Source organism: Balaenoptera borealis (genome assembly GCF_965194805.1).
Source record: "Balaenoptera borealis genome assembly, chromosome: 8".
NCBI lineage: Eukaryota > Metazoa > Chordata > Mammalia > Artiodactyla > Balaenopteridae > Balaenoptera > Balaenoptera borealis.
The window spans coordinates 26,586,379-26,604,521 of NC_138865.1; the positions used below are offsets into that span (position 1 = coordinate 26,586,379).

The following is an 18,143-nucleotide window of genomic DNA, read 5'->3' on the forward strand; positions in this document are numbered from 1 at the left end:
CCTGTATCATCACTTTATTCACCTCCAACATGAATCCTCTGTACTGTGCTAAGGTGGTTTGAGTGTGGGCCCTGCAGCCAGACAGCTAGGGTTCAAATCCTTGTTACATCACTAACTAGTTCTGTGATTTGAGGATAGTGAACTTGAACTTTTCATGCCTCAGTGTCCTTTTCTGTAAACTGGGCATAAGAGGGCTGTTGTGAGGATGTGTTTAATAAATATGTATAAAGCACGTGAAGCAGTGTCAGGCACTCACTAAGTACTCAGTATAACACTTCTTATTGGTTTAATAGTTTTCTTTAAATTGATTCTCTTTTTAACCTTAGTTTTATGCTAAATGCTATGTAATAATATCATAGATCAGATGTATACTATCTATATCTTATTCTGAAAGACATCAAATTACATGCATACATTTAAAATGAAAAGAAAGTTTTTCTAGGACACAGTTTGAAAAGGACTGTCCTAAGCAAGAGTATTAGCAAAGGTTTTGTGGAGTTCAAGTGGGAGAGGTTACATTGTGTCACACTGATGTTGTAATTTTCATTTCTTCATACTGAATCCATACATCACACCTTAAATAGATACAAAGTGGACTAGACCAGGGGTAAGCAACCTAAACCCAGAACCAGCTGGCTGTGTGGCTTTTTAAATAAAGTTTTATTGGAACACTGCCACACTCGTTCATTTACATATTGCTTCTGGCTACTTTCACACAACAGCAGAGTTGAGCAGTCACAACAGAGACTGCATGGTCTACAAAACCAAAAATATTTATTATCTGTCCCTTTATAGAGAAAGTTGGCTGGCCCCTGGTCTAAACCAATATTTCTCTCTGTCTGAGACCCTTAAACATGCTTGAACAGCATCCAGCTTCTCAACTGCTGCCCTAGTCTTAGCCACTCTGAAAGTTTGAGGTTTGCTGATCAGAAATTCTCAACATCTCAGAGTTTTGAGACTGTGATATTAATATTAAAAAAAGTACTCAAAGCCTGTCTTCCTGTTTTGCAAAATTTTAAAATTTCATCATTGCTTTTGTCTATACAAATATATAAAATGTGGTCTGCATCAAAGGCAGAAAATTGTTCTAAGTGTTAAGTGGCATAGGACTGCAGAGTGCAGAAACCACAGGAGTTATCAAGGGCTGTGAACACAGCAGTGCTCCAAACACTCCACCTCTGCTGGGGGCCATTTTCACAAGATCCCAATTAGTTTGGTACCAAACCACTTGAGTCTTTTATGTCAAAACAACAGACCCAGGAAATCACCCATGAATAGCCTGAAGTACATACCATATCTGTGCCTTCTGTACATTTACATTATGTGTGCAAATTGTAGAATTTGTAGACTTTGACTGTCGTTCCCTATGAGACCCACTATTAGTACAACATCCTATGAAGCTAAGCTGCCAGAACTGCAGTCACGAGGAAGAATTTCCATGAAACCCTGGTGAGATGCTCCCTGGGCTCTCCTGCCTTCCACCTTCCCAAAACTTGGCTCTGCAGCACTTCCTTTCAATGAGTCTGCTGCCGGAGCACCTTTTTTGGTAAAAATTCACTTTTTCCATCATTTACTTTTCTTGATCAAAAACAATACTTTTGCCATCTCCCAAATGAATAAAAAAGTCTACTTCTAAAGCTATTTCCCCCACAACTCTGCCATACTCTGTTCATATTACTGTTTAAGATTTACCTTTTTCATAAAATATATCCTAATTTCCATATATCTCTAATAACACCACTTCTGGAACTACTTCATTCCAGGAAAAGTAAAACTGTAATTTGTAAGATGTCTCAAGAGTTGCTATTTATCCTGCTGCATATTTAAAATTCTACTCACCACCACACCCCTCCCTCCTAACCTGATAACACCTGGCAATTCAAATGAGCAAAATCGTTACTTTTGCAAAGCAATAAAGTAGGTACAAAGGATATCGGGATAAACAAGCTGTAGTCCCTGATGCCAGAATTGATGTGAAATAAGCACGAGGTGAATAAATATGGCAAAAGAAAAGTAATACTTGAGAAATAAAAATGAAAAATCCTAGGAGTAGAAAAAGAAGGGCGTGTCTACACAATTTTAGTACAGAGTAAAAGGGATTTGAGTGAAGGTTTTCAAGTTGGGAAGGATTGTAATCGACAAATGGAAGGAAGGACGCTCCACACCCACCGAATGCAGCTGGCCCTGGCAAGAGGCAGTTGTTACTGGATCCTGGGTTTCCAGGACCCATCGGCTACTTTGTGGTAGCAGCTCAGGTGTCTCATTCACTTCTCTGCCTCAACCTTTTCAGCTGCTCTGAGAGTTTTCGACAGACCAAATCCAGCTTTTATCTCTATTGTCACTGAGACCTGCAATGAAGGGCAAATGGAACCACCTCTCTCTCAGGTTCAGTAGGGCATCGTCCTTGTACAACTTTGTGGGGAAAAAGTGTTAAGCCTCTTGTTACACTTAGGCTTGGCACCGAAAGCCTCCCATCACACAAGCAGCATCACACAGTTGGCTAAGTTTTAACTTAACTAACCATCTGGGTTGAGGTCTGTTTGAGAACAGCAACTTTTCCTTAACTCAATCTAACAACTCCTTATTGAGAATCTGTAATAGGCCTGGCCCTCTGGGGAGATTAATCCCTGACCTAATGGCTCTCAGAGCCCAGGAGGGGGAGACATGTACAGAAAATTCAACTGTGGTCCACAATGGTAAGTGCAATCAACAAGACTGTCCATGGTACAAAGTCACTGCCTCGGGGATCAATGCGCTTGACGTAATGAGGTGAATGGTTAGGAAGGAGAGGGCCGTGTCCCTGACAAGGCCAAGTACATGGAAGAGATCGATACAGAATCATTGAAATGCTGCTCCTATTCTGCCCAAAACCACCCAGTCTCAGAGCCAAACTTGAAATCGGCAAGCCTGGAGCTGGCACAAGCCTCAGACAGCCAAGGCACACTCTGCAGACCCTTCTTTGCAACCTCTTACCTGATGCGGTAGGATGGACCCTTCTTTGCAACCTCCTACCTGATGTGGGGCTTGGCTCTGTTGAGTCATCAACTCATTAGCAATAAATGTATTAACCTAGACCTGAAATAAACCAACATATATTTAAATGACTGAATTAGCAGGAATCTCTGTCAAGAGAATTTCTGCTCCTTCTACCAATAGAGCTTCACACTTAGCAGACTGTCTGCTTCCTTATGTACAAACCCTCCTTATCTCTGAGTCCAGTTTTTCTTATTATGATTTGACACTGTTCTTATCCCTCTTTATTCTGAAACTACACAGTCATATGATCTTTCTATTTATACCAAGTAAACGTAATTCTTTTAAACCTGAATCCAATATTCTTTATTAATTTGATTATGCAATATTTCAAACATCCCCCCAAAACAGATATGCATGTACTGATAATCTAGATTTATTTTAACAAGGTAAATATTTTGCCATATGTGCATCAGCTCTTTCTCTTAAATAAATGAAGTGGTGCAGGTATAACAAACAGTCCCCTTCCCAACCCCCATGCTTCCATTATTTCCGTGTCTTTTTTCTGCCCTGCAAATTTGGGGTCACCCTTGTTGCTCTCTTAGAGCACTGTGAGATTGTTGTGAATCTTTCAATACAATATTAATTAGCCTTATTAATTAGTCTACTTGGTGTTCTAGGTTGGAAATGATCTAGAGAAGAACAAAGGTTCAAACGATTTGCTATGTCTATTTTATATTCATTTAAGGACCTACTGCTACCTATTTTTTCAAGGCGAAAGAAATTTATTAAATAGAATTATTTATACTAGAACTTATGTTTATTTCAAGTAATTTCTTTTCTTATTTTTCTCAAATATATTTTGCCAGTCCTTTCCTAGAAGAATGCCTTTTTCACACAAAGGGCCTGCATAGGGAGAAAAATGCACTTAAATTCTAAGTTTAATTCAATGCATTTTGAATAACAATTTCCATCTTAAATTCATAAAGGATATAACTTCTGAATTAGAGTTCTGATGAGTTTTTAATATGAAGAATAAACTCCTAATGAATGCAGAGTATAGCGATTCAGGAAATATTATAGTTCTCAAAGATAGGACTAACTTTAACCACTTGACTGTTATTCACTGATAACAATGAGAAAGTACCTGGGCTCCGCCCCCCTAGGTTGGTGACTATCAGGGAGAAAGAGGGTGTCTTGCAGTCAGAGGGCACTGGAGCAAGCTTCCTGAGGCCCTGTTACAGAGAGCATCACCTGTTCAGGCTAACACGTGCGTGGGATAAGCTGCATCCTAGAGCAGGCGGCACAGTCTCCTCTGATCCAGGCAGCTGGAGGATGGTTAAGGGGCAAAACAATTTCCCACAGATGGGACTTGGTTCATCCCAGTCAGTGCTTCTCACAATCTAGCTTGTACTGGAATCCCCTGCTCATCTTGTTAAAATGCAGATTCTATTCAATAGGTTGGGGTGGGGGCTGAGATTCCATATTTGTATCAAGATCCCGGGTGATGCTGCTGGTCCGTAGGTTACATGTTGAGTAGCAGGACTCATAGCAATCTAGGTCCTTTAATTCATAGAGAAAAAAGGGAAGGCGAGGAGTAGAAAGGTAAGATGTATAAGAAGAGGAAAGCAGAGAAATAGAAAAGAAAGCAAAAGGTCATGGAGAGAGAGTGAAAGAGAGAGAGAGAGAGAGAGAGAGACAAAGAACAGGAAATTTGATAATATGGCCCTCCCAGCATCCCTCCCTTCTAAGTGCCCCCATTAGGGTGGACATCAAGTCTTTACATGGCCCCACCCCCCAATCCAGGGGCTTCGGTGCTAAGTGTAGGGTGGCCTGGGAGCCGTCCTGATCAGATCACCTCTTCACAGGTGGTGAGATCTGAGACTCCCCTCAGCCAGAGCCAAGTAAGTCCGAGCATTTCCTCAGATTTTTGAACCAATATAGGAAAATGAATGCCAGAAGCTAATCCACAGAAGGCACAGGGCAGGGCTGCCTCTTAGTTACAGCCATTCCAGAGACCCAGCTAAATCCTCCCCTTCTCCGTGTGCTCGGATTCCCAAACTACCTAGACTGATTCAAGTGGATTTTCTAGAATTTGTAACAATACAGATAGAAGAGGGATATAGGGGAAAATGGAGAGAGAAGAGAGAAATAAGGAGAAAAGTATTTAATGAAAGGTTAAAAAATAGATAAGGAAAGAATAGAAGGATAGAGGAGAAGAGGGAGAAATAGTAAGGAGATGAGAATGAAGACAAAGTATTGATAAAATGGAAGAAAAAACACCCAGGAATTGCAGGAGGAAAGGTCCCCATGGCCAATAGGGACCCAGTGGTCCCTGGGCCAGATAAGCCTCAACAGAGGACACCATTGCAGTGGACACCATTAGGCACGGTCTCCCGAGAGGAGAGGTGGGTATTGGCCTGGCTCTCATTGAGTCAGCCCACTGTTCCCAAACAACTGGAACGGGGAGGGAGAAGAGACAGAGTCAGGGCAGGTAGGTGGTCTGGGAAGGACAAGGCTTGCTAGAGGGTCCCAAGAAGACCAAATAGGTGCCCAGGAGGGTGGTGATGGAGCTGCCCCAACACCCCTCTAGAATACTGCCCGCGCTCTAGGCTGCCCACTCACAGACCTCTCCTGCCCACCAGGGATGCTCACAGACCCAGACTCAGAGCAGGACAGTGGTTGGCGCCCACACCTCTCCCCAGCCCGGTCCAGAGGCCCCCAGGGAGCTCAGAGCTCACATTAGCTTGCAGGTAAGAATCCTGGTTCGCAAGGGCTGCCCCACAAAATTCTTGTAATGAATCTCAGAGTCACAGTAGATTGATGTAAGTGTTGGCTGACATATTCTCAGGGAAACAGTAGAAAATCAACATTAGTGAGCTCTGTCAGTGACCACCGATCTGCTGCACTGCTCACTGCACTGCTGGTCTATGATCCTCAGCGTCCTAAGACTCTGGCCACTTCCTCATTTAGTTGGGCTGAAGCTGCAAACTCATCTTCTAAGTCCTATGGACGTTTAGCACCAAGCTTGGTCAAGCCACCTGGTTTACTAAATGACCGATATAAACCATGATTGTTCACATCGTATAGGAAATGCACCCCTTCTAAACTTGTTCAGTGATACTTCTTCCACTACATTTCAAGTGAGGACATTTACTCTGCACATCAAAAGAGTTTGTATGTCCTGAGATGTAGTGCATCCCTTGGTGAGAGATGGTGATGCCTTTTCTGTCATGTAAGACACATGCCTATATTTCCATTTAAATAAAACCCTTTTGGAATGTATTTCACAGATCTGAGTATTTGTTTAATTTTTTTGGTTATTTTCACATAGAAATCCAGTTCAGCCATGGAAGCAGTCACTCATTAAGAAAAAATATTAAAGTGGAACATATCACCAGTGAAGAACATAATTTCTTTTTTTAAGAAAGTCAATTTGGATAACTAGCCTTCAGTAACTGGACCTGCAGTCCTCAAATCCTTTAGTCAAAGACTTTGTGGCCAGCCATGTCTCAATTTTATAATTTTGAGAATTTAGAGAGGTATACCTTGCATGTCACATATTAATTAATATTCCATGGCAGACATGTGGCAAAGCATGTGGACAACTTGCCCAAAGTAACATAAGTAAAGACCTTTTGTCTTATTATCATCTCATGTCCATTTTCAGTAAGCAGTTAGGATAGACCTTTTTCTCAGAGTTTTTGGAATTTGGAAAGAGTTAACATGTATTAGTGGACAAAGTTAGCACAGACAGCAGATAGACCCAGAAGAACAAGAAAAGTCACTTAAAATAATTATGACAGGGAGAACATCCACAAAACTTTTAAGGCCAGAGAAGGAGTGCTTGATTTGGACTTTCTTATAAAAGTAGAAGGAGGCTTCCTGAGAAGAAAGCCACTACACAGTCTTTCTTGCTGGGGGTCAAGGTTACATCAGCGAGGCCACAAGCTGGGGACACTGCTGTGGGTGAGAGCTACACTAGTGATGGCGGGGCAGCAGCCTCTCAGGGGGGGACACCTGTGACACACCAACTGCGAGCAGGTGCTCAGATACCCCTGCAACATGACTTCATATGACTCTGGAAAACATCTTCAGATCCAATGAGAAATGTGTTTGCTAGGAAAGGATACCAAATGCAGAAAGAAAAAAAAAAAATCAGAGATGTATAAATACAGTGGGGTGCGCAGAAAGGCCTCAAAGATGTCCAGGCCCTAAAGAAAGGAACTGTGAATATGTTACTTTGCATGGCAAAAGGGACTCTGCAGATGGGATTATGGTTAGGAAGACTGTCCTGGATTACCCAAGTCGATCCAGTCTAACCACATGAGCCCTTAAAGTAGAGGACTTTCTCCAGCTAGAAGAAGAGGAAATCAGAGAGGTGCAGCAGAAGGAGAACAAGAACAAAGAGTGATTTAAAGATGAAAGGGACTTGACCCGCTGCTGCAAGAACAGGCCACACAGAAAGCATAAGGGATGTGGGAAACCTCTAGGAGCAAAGACCAGCCCCCAGCTGGCAACCTACAGGAGATCAGTGTCTCAGTCCTACACCCACAAGGAAGTGAGTGAGTGTGTATGCAGAAGCATCAGGAGGGCAGTCCTGACTGCTGCCCTCTGAAAGGCCTGCTTGCAAGGCTGGCCCATTCCCAAGACTCTAATGAGAAAGGTGGCTTACTGTGCCTAATGTTTGTTCAAACACTGTGGTTCATACTCAATACCTGCCTTCCTTCTGGGAGTCTGGGATTTTGTTACATGCAAGGCAGAGGGTGCCTACATGACCAGCCCCCAGTACATGAGCTCAGCTGGTTGGTAATATTCCATGTGGGTTTCTATAACTCACTGCTGGGGGATTAAGCTAGTCCCGTATGACTTCCCTGGGAGAGGACTGTAGAAACCTGGGCCTGATTTCCTCTGCGCTTCACCCCAAGCACCCTCTTCCTTTGCTCATTTTGCTCTGTGTCCTTTCACTGTGCTAAATCATAGCTGTATGACTACACACTGGTCCTGTGAATCCTCCCAGCAAATCATGGAACCTGGGGAAGGTTCTGGGAATCTCCAGACACCTTGAAGGACAAGTCTTCCCCAGAGCCTCCAGGAAAAATGCCTTAAGCAGAGAACCCAGCCAGGTCTACTGTACTTTAGACCTACAGAACTATGACATAATAACTGTCTTGTATTAGGTCACTAAATCCATGAAAATGTGTTAAAGCAGTGATAGGAAATTAAGTAAATGGCACCATGAATAAACACTTTCACTAATAAAGAGTATAATATCTCAAGGACATTTTTTAAAATCTTAAATTCATTCTCAAGTTAACATCAGCAATTCATATCTAAAACAACCACGTGAAGAAGGGGTAGAACCTCTGGTAAAGTGTATGGTTGATTTTTAAGAGCAGCTGACATTTTGTGAGAGGTCTGGAAAGCAGCCAAACCAGCCCAATTTTTAAAGAAACTGTGAGTATAATGTCAGAATCATCAACTAGTGTGATTTACTGCTATCAATGCCAGTTGTGTATAGTCGGGCCCAGATTAGGAGATGAATTCACTTAACCCACGGTGGTGCACGCAGAAGATGTGAGGATGAGCCCTTTTCCTAAAGGAGCTCAAAATGTAAGAGAGGAGAAACACTTCCATTGGAGCTTCAAGGATCACTAAGTTGAGACCAAGGGCTACAGAGAAGCACAGAGCAGGGAGGGAGCTAAGGAAGGCATCCTGCCAGAACGTAGATTCCACTCATTCGTTTTAATTCAGCAAACATTTACCAACGTGCTCGGCCCCAGGCACCATGAAGTGCTGGGGACACAGGGAGGGATGCAAGCTCAGCAGGAGTGTAAGGCAGGCCACTTTACCCATGTTTATTGTGTGATAGGATGGATAGGACTGAGGGGTCCACTTCTGTCCTCACCTGCATGATCTAGGGTTAATAATGCCACTATATTCTTGACCCTACTTCCCCAAGGGTGCCTGACCTTTAAAGAAATCAGCAGAGGGTGATGCTTACATATGATTCCTCTCCAACCTGCTTAACTAAAAACAAGAATTGTTAGAGTTGCTCAATCAAATGGGATTGGAGCGGGGCGAAAATATGAACCTTAATTAATACAATGAAGAATAAGTAGGCATTAACTATTAGTTAACTAATTTTGAAAAATAATATTTAAGTTTGAACAAAAGTTCTCTATGTAAGTAGATGTTTCATTAAGCTTTAACTTACTTAAGCAATATTGACCTTAACCCTGCTTTGGACTTGGTGTTCTTAGAATAAGCACAACATTAATACCTGCTTCGGATCATACACATGGCAATTACTTGTTTGGAAACCTTAGGTCAGCCAGCCCTAAAAACACTCACATAGCCCTTCCCACTTTGTTCTTTTATCTAGTATTAGACAACTAACTAGTTTTTCTTGATTCAATTTGCATCAACATTTATTGACTAACTAATAAAAGCTCCAGGGATAAGAAATTAAGTAGACCACAATCTATTAAGTTATAATAAGTTACAGAGTTCTAAGGAAATTTAAATGAGGGCAGTTTGTTACACAACGAATATTATCATTTTGTTGCCTGTTTCTTTTATAGATAAGCTATGTGCTAAGACATAACGGCTTTTTAGCTGACAATTTTCTTCTTACCCTGACAATTGAGAAAAAAATTTTTTTAAGTTATACAACATTCTTAGCCTAAATTAAATGGAAGATACACTGTGTATTTTTTATTGTGGTAAGATATACATAACAAAAAGTTTAGCATTTTAGCCACTTTTAAGTGTACAGTTCTGGACATTAACATTCACATTGTTGTGCAAACACCACCACCTTCCATCTCAAGAACTTTTTCATCTTCTCAAACTGAAACTTTGTCTCCATTAAAACACTTACAGTCCATTACTCCCTTCCCCTGGCTCTTGGCAACCATCTAAATTATATTTTTAAGAAGAAGAAAAAAGTAATTTCTTCTCCACCTGATGAATCTTCTTCAGGCCACACCCCATCAGCCAATTGCAAACCTGCTGCAGACCTTTACAACACTCTACTTTTAGAGCTTCTCATTCAGAGCAGACTGTGATTTAAAGATATGAAATGCTAAATAAAGAATAAATTACATAAATTTTAATATTCAAAAAGTTAAGCAAACAAAATTTAATTCTTCTAAAAGAAGCATGGATATGTAATCAGAAGTAGAAACTATGTCACTGATGTAAAATAGTTATGATTCCAAAGAATCCTAGGGATCTATTGTCCATAAATTACAAGGGGCCACATGGTGCCCAAGTTCCTGTTGGAGCAGGAACTCAACATATCCCTCAACCAAGTCCTCCACAGAGAGACTCTCCATTACATCTATTTTTACATGTTCAGGGTCTTTCAGAAATTTCAGTTTATCAGAGGGCACAGAGAAAATGAATTTGCTTTATTTAAAAATGCTGAGGCAATATGAACTATTGTGTTTGTTATCAAACAAAAATAAAATCAGTTGTATGTGACTTATTTATTCCTTAGACTTCACACTATTTAAAGGAATAATGGGAAGACATTTTCAATATTTCGCTACATTATAAAATTGTTTTACTTATTTCATAAATTAGCCATGGACGGTGTCTTCTGGAACGTCACATGTGGCTTACATTCAGTGGAAACATTTTCAAGTAACTTAGGAGGCTCTGGTTCTATACTTGATCTGACAGATGGGCAGCAACATGCAGTAACTGGCATAATTCATACTCCGACAGACTGCTTTTCAGTAAAGCACATACCCAGATGCTTTCCTCTCGTCGATATTGCTTCCAGTTCCTCCCGCCATCGCTGAACATCAGGAGGTAGCTGGTCACCCAGTCGGAGCTCCCGTGTCCTCCCTGGGTGGCCACAGCTGTGACCTCCATTCTTTCTCCAAGGTCAATCTGCAGCCACTGGTATTTATTTGACACAAGGGGAGACCAGCCACCAGCTCCTTTTTGTGGGAATAAAAAGAAGAAAACCGGTAAAGACAGAGAAATCTTTGAAATCTATATTAACCTGTAAGAATGGGGTCATAAATAAGATTTATGAAAATCATAGTTTCAAATTCTGCATTATATAATGCCCCAGAATTATACAAACACACTCACATACACACACACAAACACAAAATAAAAACACAGGTTAAATGTAAATGGATGAAGCCTATATTAATTGTTTTGTTTCTTAGTTCATAACCCCTTACTCTCCGGTATTGGGGTGTCCCGCTAAGTGAAATTGATTAATGTAATAGGTGGACAACTAAACACCATGCCATTACATCAGTGCTTGGAACTAGTGTCTTTATTGGCTTCAATGCATGACTTGCCCTTTGTTGGACATAAACAAAGGGCAAACTTTCCTTGTTGGAAAATAAAGCTAGAAAACCTTAATTCTGGATTCCCGGCATGAGGAAGTACAATGTTGAATGTTGGGATAACAAAGATGGCTATGGCATAGCCCTACACTCAAGGTGCTTACAGACTCATAGGAGAAGCAGACATTTCAAAGAACAATTTGAAATGCAATATGGGAGGGGTGGAGGTGAAAGTGATTTCTGTGCAGGGAGGGAGAGTTCTAAAAAGGCAGCAAGGAGGGTGAGAGAGAACCCAGAGGAAGTGAATGGGGAGGAGTTTCTCAGGTATTCAAGACAATAGGCGCAGAGTGGAAATTACTGTGCTTTGTTTTCTCCAGTGCTTGTGAGACACCGAAGAATTAGGGATACCTGTGAATGTATTATTGATATATTTTGTTCTTCTAGTTTAACAGAAACATGAGTTTTGAATTTGGATTTAGATGTCATATTAAATTTTCTGAATTTAAATTATTATGCAATATAAAAATCGGGAAACAGGTTTGAAATGCATTCTGGAACTGATATTTTGCTACATATCCATGTCTAGAAAACACAGTGTCATGTAAACAGTCCCTAACACAAAAAAACTAGCTTTAAAAAAAATTTTCCCCATTGTCCTGACATCTAATTTGAGGCTCTCATAATAAAGTCTGACACTTTAGACAACATTTATTATCTTTTTTATTAGGGGCTATTATTAACATCCATGTCCTGTTTACAAAAGCTGTTACGACCAAGTACATGTCAGGAGGTGTGTGACATGGTTACAAGACAGCTCAAAGGAAAATGGAAGTGGAGCGCTTACATCAGGGTGTGGAGGTGAAACTAGCAAGTGGGCACATCTGTTGCTTCACTATGTCCTCTGCTAACGGCACTACGTGTATAACCCTTAACAAAATTTAAAGCTTACAAATTCTTTAAAACTCAAATTCTTTCTAAGATTTCCTCATTTCCTGCAATCTTTATTCCAAAATTCCAAAATTTCCTCTCAACCACAAGCACAATGTCTTTTCCTTTGATTCACATCGCAAACATGCCACAACTCTGGCTGTTCTGTAATGCATTATGAAACTTTTTATTTTGAAATAATTTCAGATTTACAAACGAGTTGCAAAGATGGGATAGGGAGTTCCTGTCTACTTTTTACTCAGTGTGTCCTAATGTTAATATCTGACATCACCATGGTATTTTGATCAAAACTAAGCTATTAACACTGGTACAATGGTAACAAAACGACAAACTTTATTTTGATGTCTCCAGTTTTTCCTCTAACTCCCTGTTTCTGTTCCAGGATCCCACATTGCATTTAGTCACCTTGTCTCCTTAGTGTCTTCCAACCTGTGATAGTTTTCAGTCTTTCTTTGTCTTTAATAACAAGATTGATCACCACCCAACACCTCCCTGCTACTTCTACTGATTTGTGCAAAGGTCCCTTCTAATGTTTGATGAATGATAAGTCCTTCTGGGTTCTAGCTGAGGGTTAACTAACAGTCCCAAGTAACATTACTCTGCAACTGCCTGTAATTTTATAATAATTGCCAAAAGAAGTCAGAAATTAGGTGTTGGCTTTTAGCTGATCATTTTAACTTAAAGGTTCTACATTTGAAGTTTTATATGAATCAGTTTCAATCTCTGCGAAACTGCTAAATGTCCTGTATTCTTAGTATCAAGGTTGTAAAGAATGTACTGAAGATACTTCTTCTTTTTGCATTTCACAATCTTTCTCTGTCATCTTCAATCTCTCTTGAAGCGGGAAGTATCATCAACACGGGTACCACATGTACAGAAATGCAACAGAGTAAAAAGCATCGGCATGCTTCCAGCATCTGCCCTGGGACCAGCCTCTCCCACAGATGCAGCCACGTCTCTGTCAACCACTCTTCACCATCTGCAGGTAATCAACCTTGAACATTTCATATTCCTTACCTGTGGTGAGAAGGTGCTACTGGTATGCAAATTAAGCTATCTGATTAAGTAGGTACTCTGATAAAGTAATGAAACTGCAGAATTCCCTGTGCTGCAAAGCAATTCATTTCAGCTGGGTAACACAGCCACGGCGTAATCCCCAGACCCCTGTAGGGTGATGATGTTGAATTACTGTGCATTTGCCCATGCACGCAGTCCACCGGGGTAGATGCCCTTTTTTCTAATGACTGGAAAAAGTGGGAAATGCACAAATGTAACCTGAGGACTGTTAGGGAGCCCCGAACAGTTTTACTGACGGGTAAGGGAGATCACTGTTCTGTAATGGAAAACAAAACAAAATACACTGAAACAACATTAAAGTGGGTACGCTTGAGCACAGCCGCCCCACCAGCTCTTAGCTGCAGAGCAGTGGTTCTGAAACTGATCAGCCTGCATTATTCAATGTTGCAAATCTTCAGTAAATTCCCCCTGGGAACCAACACCCCCTGAAACAGAGCCCAGGGATTTGCAATTACTGTTTTGGAGTCACCAGTGCTGAACCCACAAGAAAGGCACTTGCCCTCCCACCCAGCTCTTCCCCTGACCACACCACAGACTGTCTTTTTCCATTGTCACCGTCCTGTCTCCTGCCTCAGCCCCTTAGTTGAATAAAGTGTCACAATTCATACAAAGGAAAACATGTCCAGAGGGTCTGACTTGCACAGAACAAGGTTCCACAGCTTAGGACACTGAACACAAAACATCCCTCCCAGCAAAGTGTGATAGGTATGCTTTAGGGCTGCAATGAGAATTCAACAAGAAGCTGTGTTAGAGCATCTAGCACAATACTTTCTCTCCCATACACGATCGCAAGACGGGAGACAGTCATGGTGAAAGAGGGGTGACATCCAGAGTGTGGGGCATTGCAGTCTTTTCATTACTGAATGGCCCGTTACCTGCCACTTTATACTAGATAAAGGAGAGAAAATGAGGAAAGCCAAAACTTGTCACAAGCATGTGATGTGTTCAGGACCCTCCCAGATGCTCTAAGTGCTACCTCACAACTCCTCCATGCACCCGGCAAGTGGGACGGGTGTTACAGTCTCTGCTTTGCAGGCAAGCAAAAAACAATCATTTTAGGTTCGGGTGAGGGTATTTTATAAAAGCTTAGCTCCCTTTTCATTCTCTACCCCTTCTAAGAACATATCCCTGTGATTTGTCAGTTATTCAGTATTGTTTGCTTATCAATACCAGACTGTCTTTTATATTGATATACTGGCAGATATATTGGAAGGTTTCTGTCTCTAGTTATCCCTGTGTGATTGTTTCCCCCACCTTTCGTTGGCTCAGACACAGGCAGTGACTTGTGTCTTTGGGGAGAGCAAAGGCTGAACAGGAAACTCTCAGCTAGGGCCTTAATTATTCTGGTCACTGATCAAGATGAAAATGACCCCTGCCCCTGGTGGCCACGGGGCATGCACTGTCATAATGAGTGTCAGCTTTGTGTAGAGGGGGAAATTACCCAGAGGTGGAAATTACCCAGAGGTGAAAAGGAGAATAGCTCATGCCTTCTTCAAGTTGGAACAAGGTCCAGAGCAGAAAGATACCGAAGTGAGCAAAGTCAAGTGGGATAATCTGAAGTGAACAGACTAACCTATCTCCAGGGCATCTAAATGTCAAGCAAGTAAATGGCTAAATTGAAATTGTAACCAAGGGAAGTTTCCCTCCAAGATCTTCATTACATTGTCTCAAATGGGAGCTCAACAAGCTCTGTGTATTTCTTTCCTCACTTAAATGCATCTTAATTCACAGAAAACTCATTCCAGATTCCAGGCGGGGCTGGGTGAGTGGGGAGAGGGTGAGATAAGCAGGAGTAACAGATGTTCCCAGGAAAAAGGGGCCATAGGGCAGCAGGCCCTGGGGATGCTCCCTGACCATCCCACTCAGAGATCTCTGGGATTTATATATTGGTGTTTTTGTCACAACCCTGCCTACATTGCTGAGGGAAATTTAAGCATTTGCTCCAGCTCTGATTTCTTAAGGAGCAATTCCAACTATCTACATATACCATTTCTGGCTATCAGGATGTAAAAAATGCAGAAATCCTCCCTCTGGACCTGTCTAGGTAACCTCTGATTCCCTTTCTGCTGTGCTTCCTGCAGTCTGCTAGCAGCCTGAGCAGGAGACAACAGGTAGCTTTCCAAAAAGTGCATCCATAATGAAAAAATCACACAGAGCTGCCTAATTGTAAAACAGATTCCTGTACTAAATGCAGACATACCCTATAATGGTTTTGTAAACAGACAATTTAAAATTAAATAAAAAATAAGTGTATACTTGTTAATTTGTGATTCAAATTAAATGCCAGTGATATTAAAGAAAAAAGGTACAGTGTGACTGTTCACACGTGACTCCCTTAAGTTCTGTGTGCAGTGTCCCGAGGGACAACTTTCAATGCCCTTGGCAATTAACATTCATCATTGCAGCTCTTTCTGCATAAAATAAACAAAAATCCATTGCTACTGTGTGTTTTGTTTTGCTTCTCTCATAGACACTCCTGACCAAGTTTTAAAGAAACACACAGTAGAGAGGCATTCAGATCTGAACTGATCTCAGGCTTTGCAGTTCTTATGTGTTTGAAGTTCTGTATTGACAAGACTATAAGATGATTTTGCTAATTTCTCACCTTAGAAATAAAATACGAATTGCCCAGCAAGCCTATAAACCATCCGAACATGTACTAAATACCTCATGCATGACTGAATAAAATGTATGACCAAGTTTATTTGTGCATCTCCCGTGAAATCTTCATGTTTATGAGAGATGCAGCTCTGAGATCTGGTCTAATTCTATAAAAGCATCATTGTGCATCTTTCAGAGGCCCCCTGAGTTATTCAGAACAGATATGATTCCAGATCATTGTTGAGGCCACTCAGAATAGCTGCATCTCCCTCTGACATGTAGAGAGCAGTGGGGAATCCAGGATGCCCAGAAGGGCAGGAGGCCAGGCGCTCTGCTCCAAGGCCCCCACCACTTCCCAGGGACACACCGTTACTCTTCTTAAGGCAAGAGCTCCTTTTTCTTTTTAATTAAATTCAGTGTAGGATCATGTCAGGAAATGCAAGGGTGACATGCTTAGAAATAAAACCATGAGTACTAAATTATCTATCCATACTTGACTGCTCAGTTAGCCAGAAGCCTTTGGAAAAAAAGTCCATTGATGGTAAAACTTACATTTTCTTTAGTGATGTTATGTAGCTGAATTCATTACAATTTGTAAGCACACTGTGGAAGCCTTGGATAAAAAGAGATATGTACAGAGGAGCTGCTATACAAAATAGAGTGGTAAAATGAGAATGCAAAAAGGATGAGGTCTGAGCATCACAAAATGTAAATACTACTGACAAAGGTGCATTTTTTGGAGGGTAGGCATTCATCCCCAGCAAAGTATGGCATTATTTTGTGTCGGAGAAAAGCCTGCTCCACTGGATTTCCTTGGAGGAAACATGGCAACAAGGGAAGAGTCTACTGCAAGGATCACAGGACAGAGAGAACAGGGAACCCCTGAAATACCATCTTCCAGTCAGCCCCTAGTCCAGAAGCTCCTCATTAATGTTCAGAGCAAAGGTGGGAGTAGCTGACCACAGGGTCCACTGAGATATTCCATTAGCCTTTGTCACTGGCTGTGGTCTTCCTGGACCAGTCTCTGTGCCACAAGTTAAACCAGAAGTTCAAGACTCCTGTGTGCTTTGATCATTAGTGATCCCAGATGCCTCATGAAAGGTTGCTAATTGAACCTCACCCCTTTGGCAGGATTGAAGGTCACCTCATTTGGTACGTCTTTCATCAGTGACTCCAAACAAGAAAAAGGGAATATCCCTACAAGAGGCAATGTAATTGCATTGGATGAGTAAAGCAGTACGTAATGGGATAAAATATATCTCCATAGGGATGCCAATAATATTTATTAAAAGTGGAGTACACAAAGACATCACGGTGTATGTCAAGGATACATACTGTTAAATAAATAACGTTCATGAACATTTCTGTATATTATACATGATGTAAAAGTGATTACTTTGGAAAAGAACAGAGTGGAATTTGCTAGACAACTATTTTTGAATTTGGATAGTGCTTAGAAGGGCTTCCACATACCTTTTGGGAAGTTGCCAAGTACGTCATAGGCAGTACTGACTCTTGGAAAAATACTATGGCAAAATTGTGGCCACCATAAGATACTTACTGGGCAGATTATAAACACAGACATAATTTTGCAAGGATTGCAAAATTTTTTCATTCCTCTCTGGTAAATCCTGTTAGCCGGTGATCATTATCCCATGAAGCCCTAGAGAAGCCAGGGAGGGCAAAGACCAACTGAGAAAATAGGAAACAGGACGTGTGATGTCTCCCTCTTTGGCAGGAAGAAGAGATGGGAACCCAGAGGATCGTGGGAAAGAGAGGAAATGGAGGAAGGGTAAAAGGTGGTGGGAGGGTGATTCAGACACCTTGCTCAGGAACGAAGTCCCAGGGGGATCAGAAAAGTGAGAGGAATAAGCAAGCTGTGGAAAGGCTTTGTCTTGGCTTCCATTTGGAATTTTGGGAGATCACCTTGTAGGGGGCTGTGTAGTCATTACTAATGGTTGCCAACTATTTCCCTTCTTCTACCTTCCAGGCACTTGGAGGATTGCGATTTCCACGCCCCCTGGTGGTTGGGTGGGGCTATGTGACCAGCTCTGGCCAACAAGCTCTGAGTGGAAGTGACAGGTTACTTCTGGACTAAACTGCCAGGACAAAACCATTTGACGAACTTTTTCCCCTTGGCATGGTGAACCAGACTGCCCACAGGCCATCAAAAGGGGGCACAGAAGTGAGATGAGAGTCTGACTGGATCTGAACAGAAGGTCAACTTGG

At 41.5% G+C, this 18,143-nt stretch overlaps 2 protein-coding genes across 6 annotated transcripts in view; both read right to left on the reverse strand.

The window, feature by feature from the left end:
- LOC309632963 (uncharacterized protein) overlaps nt 1–18,143 on the reverse strand; it is a 141,169-nt gene that overhangs the window by 34,460 nt on the left and 88,566 nt on the right. The window lies entirely within an intron of this gene.
- LOC309632959 (contactin-associated protein-like 3) overlaps nt 1–18,143 on the reverse strand; it is a 77,853-nt gene that overhangs the window by 27,769 nt on the left and 31,941 nt on the right. The window contains exon 4 of the mRNA XM_082401078.1: nt 10,732–10,925. Within this exon, the coding sequence (XP_082257204.1) occupies nt 10,732–10,925 (194 nt within the window). The remainder of the gene's footprint in view (nt 1–10,731; nt 10,926–18,143) is intronic.